We start from the raw sequence: 8,982 nt of genomic DNA on the forward strand, positions 1-8,982 counted from the left end.
CATTAGAGGTTGTAGAGAATGACCATTGTCCACACAAGTTGGCCGTGACGGAGATCGAAACCGCGATTACTGATGTGTGCACAAATGAATGAGTAGCATATCATTGGAATAAAAATGCCGAGATAAAACAAAGGGACTTGCTTTTTGACATACTAATTTAGAACATTGTGTGTGCTTCATTCCTAAAGATCTGGTTACTAAGCAAGCGTTTGGAAAAAGTATGATATTAGTCAATATAAAAACGATATGGCTGTTTCGCATTTATTTTATATTTTAATCGTAGATAATGTTTGGTACATCCAATAAGATTTTTTATGTAATGAAATTCATCCAACTATACTTGGGTTATTGATGTACGGACTAACGTGACGCCCGCCGGCATGCAGACGAAAGGCCATGCTTTTCACAAGATCTGCAAACGCGTGGTCGGACGCCACGTTGTGATTCTCGTCGGGGTCCGTCTGGTGGTCGTACAGTTCCGTGCCGTGATTTCTTGTCCAATCCGGCCTGTGGAGCTGGTAAGAGAATTCGACCCACTTCGTGTACCGGTAACGATCGAAGCGAGAAAGAACGGTCGGTTCGCGTATTTGCCACCCGATGCAAAATTCTGCAGAGCACTTACTGCAGCCTTTGCGATTTCGTCATCTACAAGCGGGTCGTTCAAGAGCTGGGAATCGTTCAGGTACATCCAACTAATTTCGCTAACTTCATATCTCGACGCTCGCGGCATAATGTACGGATCCGTCCACGAAAACGGGGCATCATCGTGACTGTCACCTACAGGGTGGAATATTTTCCCAATACTGGCGGTTATCCTGCCGTGGTTTTTAGAGTACTGCGGTATAGTCGTGAAGTTCCCGCTCACCTTGCGCCAGTACGTTTCCAGGTCGTAAACGTGCGTCGTATCCGGTCGACGTGACGTCAGGAAGGACGTGCGGCTCGGACTACAAAGCGCCTGCTGTACGTACGCCTTTTTCAGGAGGAGGCTTTTCCGCACCAAAGCGTCGATGTTTACGCGAATGTATCTGAGGGTCATCACGTGACGGGAACTCAGTGCCTTGGTAACATCCTTAATCCGCTCTCATATCATCGATCGTAATAAACAGCACGTTGTTCGGTCCGGTTTGCGGTGCGGCGCACGCATGCCATGGACACAAAAGAAGTGAATAAGCATACACCTGAAACGACATTCATCTGTGCTTGGTCTTGTAGCAATAGTATTACAGAATAGGAACGACCTACATGTGCCTTATAATCAATAGATAATAACGCAACGGCTACTATTAAAGATAATAGTCCTTGCAAATTAACCGTGTACTACGGTGACATAAACTTGACATGTTGTACTTTCTAATAAATTAATAAGTGGTGGGGACGAGAAAAAAAACTTGAGAAAACAAGCGTAAGGCTCAATTGCTCGTTGTCGGCTACTCACGTTTTGGTAAATTGACAAAATTAAAAAAAATAGTTTAAGATTCGCAAATTTTCGATTTATTAATGACAGTTGGGAGTTCACTAATACTGAACATTTACCATGTTCTAAAATATCCACTATATGCATCTCTTGACGATTTAAAAACCTGAAAATTATAAAGCGTTGCAACGCGAAACGATTGAATAATTTGGAGAGTACTGTTGTTGTTGTTATATTTTGTGACGCTACGAGGATTGCTGTTATAAAGTATAAAATACATCATCTGTATGAACACGGATGGCTGCGTGGTCTAAGCGGGAGACTTTTACTCCAGGGCTCCAGGAGTCAGTGGGTCAAGCTCAGGTGAGGTTTACTTTTTTCTCTTTAATTTTATTCTTGTTTTTTTACTGAAGCATTTTAGATCCAATGTTTAAATTAATCAATATAAAGCATTTAATGACAAACTTCAATAAATGCCAAAATCTGTGAAAAGGCCCGCCTTGAAGCATGTGATCTGTACCCCGGGTAATTTTGAGTATACTTAAGAGCAAGTTGCAATAATCAAACTCCCAGCTATTGACCCTCTGAGCTGTACGTATGTACTTATAAAAACTCAGAGCATTCATGAAGAACTAACTTAAGAGCATCCGGGATACTTTTAAATCGTACCAAAGCCGTCAATTACCAATCGAGCCAAAGTAAGTCATGGGAACAACAAAGGTAAATCGCGGGAATTACAAAAGTTACATAGTCGGTCCCGCAAGTTACTTTAGTCGTTCCCACGAGTTACTAAGTCGTTGCCACGAGTGACTAAGTCGTTCCCACGAGTAGGCTTGATCGTTAGTTACCACGACCAGCGCATTCGTTCTCACGACTTACAACTCGTTCCAGAGAATTAGTTATCTCGTTCCCTCGACTAACTAAGTCGTTCGAACGAGTGAACAACTAAAATAACATGTATTTACATAAATAAAAGCAAGTTTATGTTAAATATGTGCTACCATAGTGAATGAGCGTTCCTGAAGCAACGTCACCATGGGGTCAGCGAGTGCTACAATGTGTCAACAAACGATCTTTCAGATAATATAATTATATATAAATTATATTATGATTATATAAAGATCTTTTGCCTTTATATCAACAAGTTGTGCCAATATATATTGAAATAATATTCGTTATCATTATAACATAACTATATATGTCCATATAAAGATATTTTGCCTTTATATAAAGAAGTAATGCCTTTATATAATGGAAGATTATCTGTGTATATTACATTCGTATCTGTATATTTTTACATTTTATCTATATTTAAGAAAAAAAAAATATATAAAGGTTACAGGCATTCATGCACAGTTAGATTGACGTAATATCACATTTGGTTTTGGTATTATAAGACGTGAAGGGGTTCCATTAAATTGGTAACTTTGAACTGCGATACATTCTATGTACTATTGTAAATGGTGAATTCACGATTTTAGAGACAGATGTGGTATCAGTCCGATCTGTTCGAATTCATGTACATGGTGCATGGTTTCCTTGCGTGTTCGCTATAAAAGCCTTAACAAAGGACAAATATCGGTCAGCGCACTCTTGGTCAGATATAAGCTTACCTTAGCACGGAAGAACTTACGGTGTGTTTTTGTTATCAGTAAACGTCCGGTGTCGTGAGTTCTACGGTAACCATCGTAAACTTGTATGGGACGCATCGATACATGTCTCATTGCACGTAAACAAGATGTGGTTGTCGAACTGATAATGGCGTGGTTGTCAAGCTGATGATGGCGTGGTTGTAAAGTGACGATGGTGTGGTTGTCAAGCTGATATTTGCGTGGTTGTCAATCTGAAGACGGCGTGGTTGTCAAGCTAAATATGGAATGGTTGTCAAGCTGAAAATGACGTGGTTATCAAGCTGTTGATGGCGTGGTTGTCAAGCTGAAGATGGCGTGGTTGTCAAGCTGAGGATGGCGTGGTTGTCAAGTTGATGATGACGTGGCTGTCAAGCTGATGATGTATATTTGCCGTCATTACGTGTTTATTCAAGCATCACACTATCAGATAGACTTCATTCATTGTTATACAAGTATCTATACGGAACAGTTAGCAGTTGTTAACACCAAGCAAAAAGTTGATATCCAAATAGTTTCATTCGCGCATGACTGAATGTGATTATATGTGCGCAGCGGCGTGTAACTCATGCTTTCTTTTTCTTTGCATACGTGCTGAACTTACACAGTGACTTATCACATGTACATGTATCTATTGTAGTTATCCCTGCTTGCGTTTTTTTCACTGTGTGGTACGTGTTTGTGACAATATTTTGATATTTATAATATAATGATATGTATAATATGTACAATGAATGAGTGTGTGTGTGTGTGTGTGTGTGTGTGTGTGTGTGTGTGTGTGTGTGTGTGTGTGTGTGTGTGTGTGTGTGTGTGTGTGTGTGTGTGTGTGTGTGTGTGTGTGTGTGTGTGTGAGTTTGTAAAACCTACCAACCGGGGAAAATCGTATGAATACACACCAACAAACCGCGGAACACCTACCAACCGGGGAATTCCCCGGTTGGTTTTAGGCGCAAATCTCTAATCTACGTGTATAAAATACCAAACTGTCAATTTAAATTAGAAATCCAACGCCTTCCCCGATTAGCGGGTTTGTGGCATGCACAAAATATACACAAATCTTGACCAAATTACAATCGAGTGTGTATCCAGGCATATAACAGTTCCCCGGTTGCGCTGTTTAAAAATCATACACTCGGTATTTATATCATTTAGTGAAAGTAAGTTGGAAAAATGGAGTTTCGAGCGAACAAACGCATTAAACTAAGGTAAGTTTTTTAATTATGTTTTCAACTTACAATTACTATTAAAAAGCGTTTTTATGTAAACGTTAAAGTAATACTGGAAGACGAATTCTAAAGATCGATTTATATAAATATCATTTGATTACAAAGCTTGTTTTACGGTACATATTTCACGAATATATTTTATAAATAAACGTTAAACAAAGTAGAGCTCTAGGCAGTTTTTCGTTAGTTATATATATATATATATATATATATATATATATATATATATATATATATATATATATATATATATATATATATATATATATATATATATATATATATATATATATATATATATATTGGAGCTATCCTACTCACCCCGGCGTCGGCGTTAGCGTGAGCGTTGGAATGTTAAAGTTTGCGTACCACCTCAAATATTGTCTATGTCCCTTGACATATTGCTTTTATATTTAGCATACTTCTTTACCAACATGACCCCAATCTATAAACAAGAGCAGACAACTGTAACAAGCATTTTGTAAGAATTATGCCCCTTTTTCCACTTAAAGTATGCATATTATTGATAAATTTTTGTTAAAGTTTACGTACCACCGCAAATACTTTCTATGTCCCTTGACATATTGCTTTTATATTTTGCATACTTCTTTACCAACATAACCCCAATCGATAAACAATAGCAGACAACTGTAACAAGCATTTTGTAAGAATTATGGCCCCTTTTCCACTTAGATAATGCATATTATTGATAAATCTTTATTAAAGTTTGCGTACCACCTAAAATATTTTCTTTGCCCCTTGACATAAGGTTTCATATTTTGCATACTTCTTAACCAACATGACCCCAATCTATAAACAAGAGCAGACAACTGTAAAAAGCATTTTGTAAGAAGTATGGCCCCTTTTTTCACTTAGAATATGCATATTATTGGTTATTCTATGTTAAAGTTTGCGTACTACCTTAATATTTTCTTTGTCCCTTGACATATTGCTTTCATATTTTGCATACTTCTTTACCAACATGACCCCAATCTATAAACAAGAGCAGACTACTGTAAACAACATTTTGTAAGAATTATGGCCCCCTTTTCCACTTAGAATATGCATATTATTAATAATTCTTTGTTAAAGTTTGCGTACCACCTCAAATATTTTAATTGTTCCTTGACGTGCTGCTTTCATATTTTGCATACTTCTTGACCAACATGACCCCAATCTATAAACAAGAGCAGACAACTGTAACAAGCATTTTGTAAAAATTATGGCCCTTTTTCCACTTAGAAACTTTGACTATTTTGTTAAATTTTGTGTTTACATCGACTTTACTTCTAAAGTATCAAGGCTATTGCTTTCAAACTTCAAATACTTTCTTACTATCATGAGGGTACTGCACCTGGCAAGTTGAATTTTACCTTGACCTTTGGACCTTGAATCTGAAGGTCAAATTAATAAATTTTGATTAAATTGCCATAACTTCTTTATTTAGGATCAGATTTGATTCATACTTTGACAAAACAACACTTACCCCCCCCCCCCCCAAAAAAAAATGTTTTTGTTGTCCTTATTTTTTTAACATGTTAAAAAAAGCATTTTTTTTCTTAAGACCGTCTAACCTACCGACCCAAGCTATTGCTATCAAACTTGAAATACAATCTTATTAGTTTGTTTTATGTCTTTACAAATGTTCAATACATATGTTTTGTGGAAACCTGAACTCAAAATCGTCTATAATGTACCACTTCTTTAAAACATAAGCGATCAATATGTTTGGTTTAAGCTTATTTATTACGACATAGTAACATATTCACAAGTTACATGACATTGGCATTGGATCAATATGTTTCAATTATGGTCCTCTTCCAGTTAGAATATGACTATAGTACCTTGACCTTATTGAATATGAACAATTTCCCCATGGTGGCTTACTTTATACTGTCAAGCACTTGAATAGTCGAGCGCGCTGTCTTCTGACAGCTCTTGTTGTTTTTCTCATCGACATTTCCATTTTTACATTTAGTAGCCAAAAGGGTCCAAGTACCCTTGATCTCGCAAGAACGTACTGTTAGAATTACGTTGATCCACCAGGTTTTGAAGTAAAAACCGTCAATGATGTCATAGGTACAAATATTTTTGTATATGGTTATGTTTAAAGTCGTTTAGAAATTATAAAAGAACATCGTAGCCCCTTTCCATTAAAAAGAAGAAAACAAACATGGACTATTGGGTTACTTAATACTGGGAAGAAGTATGGAAGTAGCATAAAGATTTATTGATTATTTATGAATAAAACACTATTGGCGCCTATATCTAGCCTTCAATTATATGACCAAAATGATTATTAATATAAATTGTCTAAAAATATAAATATTTCAGACGAAGGAGTCTTGGCCACTGAGCCTTTAAAAAAAGGAGACTTTCTTCTCGAATACAAAGGGGCTCTGATAACACGAGTAAAACATGCACGGCAATTAGAAAAGGAGTATGAAAAGGGGGGGGGGTTAAGGCAGCTTCATTTACTTTTTTAAATACAGAGACAAATCTTGCTGGTAACTACAAATTATCTTTACTTTGCACATCAAACGTTTAAATCACGCCATTAGAAGAAGAATTATCTTTAGTTTTTTCACCATAATAATTAAAAATGGCATGCGAGTTATTTTAGTTTAAAGCACCAGAAGTGTTTATTTAAATGTCTTATTCAGCATTGACGCTACCAACGATATATTTCATGAGGGTCGAATGATAAATGATGCCGAAAATGGAGACGCAAAACAAAAATGTGTAATGAAAATAGTTGAAGTCAACCAAACTCCCCATCTATGCACTTTCGCCGACAGAGACATTGCAATTGGCGAGGAACTCCGATATGATTATGGAGTACCAACACTTCCATGGAGAAAGGTACATTCTATTGTAAAGATGTCATCTGTGATGGATTTATCACTGATATTTATCCCATTTTAAATTAGCTTTAAATGTCTTTTGAATTATTATTCTTATAAATATAGCCAATCAGTTTTATGATTACATTCATGTTCATTCATGAGTTATTCATTTTAAATACAGATATTCAAATATCTTTTTGCCGTAAATTAAAATGTTTAATCATTGAACGTCGTCAAGCTCTACTTTAATGCGGTCTGTCTGATAATGTGTATTTGTTATTTGAATTGTCAGAAATGCACGGAACAAAAAATGGGTATGTTTCACAGTGATTTGTTATTACTACACATGCATTAATACAAATGCGTTGAACTAAATGGTTTCATGAATAACAAACTTTTTAACTCTGACTAAATTATGTGTTATACCATTTTTTGTTGTTGTTTTTGAATAGGCAACACACTGACTACTAGATCTATTGACAGCCAGGAACCAGGACAAACAACATCCGTACACACGGAAGAAAGCGATGAGACGGTTTGTAATATTTCACTATGTCGAAGCTACTAAGGGGTATTTTCTGGTTTGGTTTATTCTTCAGTGAAATGGGCGTAATTTTGCCTTAAATTATTTTGTGCCAATATTTATTCCGGGTGATGCTAATTGGTAACTGGGTTACGCGAATTTTAAAAGAATAAAATATTGTTTACCAGTTGTAGTGACTATGAACTACTTGTCTTTCAAAATCTTCATATACACAAAGAATTTAGAACTTACACCTGTCAATGAAACTGATGAGCATGTGTATTAACCACTGTAGTCTATAAACATCGACTTCATCATAATCACAAAAAACGTTAATTATCGCTTATCCAAGAAGTGTAATGTCATTAATTTTAATTTTCAGTATTAGACTTATACGCTGCCAATTACTGTGTATGAAACTCTGAGACATTAGGAAATTTAACTTGCGTGTTACATATGGACATTGGTTGATATTTTATCTTAACGACAAAAAAAACAATAGCGTCTACTCGATAGTTTACTATACGATACATTCTGACATGGGTAAGAAAAGATAGTTCATTTTATACCCACCACCGCACAATACATACAGGATTTACCGTGAACCACAGTCCGTTCACCAGTTCTTTTTCCTTCCAACACATTTGTCCAGAGAAGTACAATACCTTTCATTTAACCGTGCATACGTTTTGTCTTATTAGTATCTGTAAAAAATATTCATTGTATACTTTTTCGAACTTTGATAACATGTTTGGAACAACCTGGTATATGTTATGACATGCTACGTCGGTGTATTCAGCCAATCTTTAAAAAAGTAATTGTTTGATTCATAAGGCAAAATAATGTTTCCAAATTTGTCGTGTGACATCGATGTCATTATCAGGTGCCGTAAGTACCTGGACGCTTTTGTCGAAATTTGCTATGAAAAATTGTACTGAAGTATATATATTTAATATGAATATCTTACACATGGCAGTTAGCGACGTCATATGGTGTTTGATTATCCATGTACAGAAAAGGGTACTTCCAATACCAGGAGAACAAAACAAGCAGCCAAAAAGCAATGGAGTGAAAACGAAAAAGGAGCTGTTCACAGACACTTTGATCGTTTTTTGATAATGGGTAAATTACCAGGGAAAAAAGAAATACTTGCATGTATTGAAAGTGAGAATGACCTTCACAACAGAAGTTGGAAAATTGTCAAAGACTTTTGCAGAAATTTAATTGAAACAAAAAAGCGACGGGGACTTTTAACTTAAAAAAATATTACACATATAATGCACGTTTAGGAGAATACGTTAAAGGATGAAGTTGCCACTTTTTTGTGTTTTCTTGTTCTATATAC

At 35.9% G+C, this 8,982-nt stretch overlaps 1 protein-coding gene and 1 long non-coding RNA gene across 2 annotated transcripts in view; one reads left to right on the forward strand and one right to left on the reverse strand.

Moving 5' to 3' along the window:
- Positions 1–254: 254 nt before the first annotated feature.
- LOC127844508 (iduronate 2-sulfatase-like) lies at positions 255–3,362 on the reverse strand. Its single transcript, XM_052374777.1, has 2 exons — positions 3,048–3,362; positions 255–1,178 (listed from the first exon to the last, which is right to left on the reverse strand). The coding sequence occupies exon 2, from the start codon at positions 1,034–1,036 to the stop codon at positions 404–406; it is 633 nt and encodes a 210-aa protein (XP_052230737.1). The 5' UTR covers positions 1,037–1,178; positions 3,048–3,362; the 3' UTR covers positions 255–403.
- A 3,587-nt stretch (positions 3,363–6,949) lies between these two features.
- Positions 6,950–8,982, forward strand: part of LOC127844511 (uncharacterized) — a 3,294-nt gene continuing 1,261 nt past the window's right edge. Inside the window, exons 1-3 of the long non-coding RNA XR_008032777.1 lie at positions 6,950–7,130; positions 7,567–7,649; positions 8,652–8,982. The exon at positions 8,652–8,982 is cut by the window's right edge and continues 1,261 nt beyond it. This is a non-coding gene — a long non-coding RNA (uncharacterized LOC127844511). The remainder of the gene's footprint in view (positions 7,131–7,566; positions 7,650–8,651) is intronic.

Source organism: Dreissena polymorpha, chromosome 9, assembly GCF_020536995.1.
Source record: "Dreissena polymorpha isolate Duluth1 chromosome 9, UMN_Dpol_1.0, whole genome shotgun sequence".
NCBI classification, from domain to species: Eukaryota; Metazoa; Mollusca; class Bivalvia; order Myida; family Dreissenidae; genus Dreissena; species Dreissena polymorpha.

Bases quoted from the DNA above. Each gene is read 5' to 3' on its own strand.
- LOC127844508 (XM_052374777.1), bottom strand. From the start codon at position 1,036: ATGACCCTCAGATACATTCGCGTAAACATCGACGCTTTGGTGCGGAAA.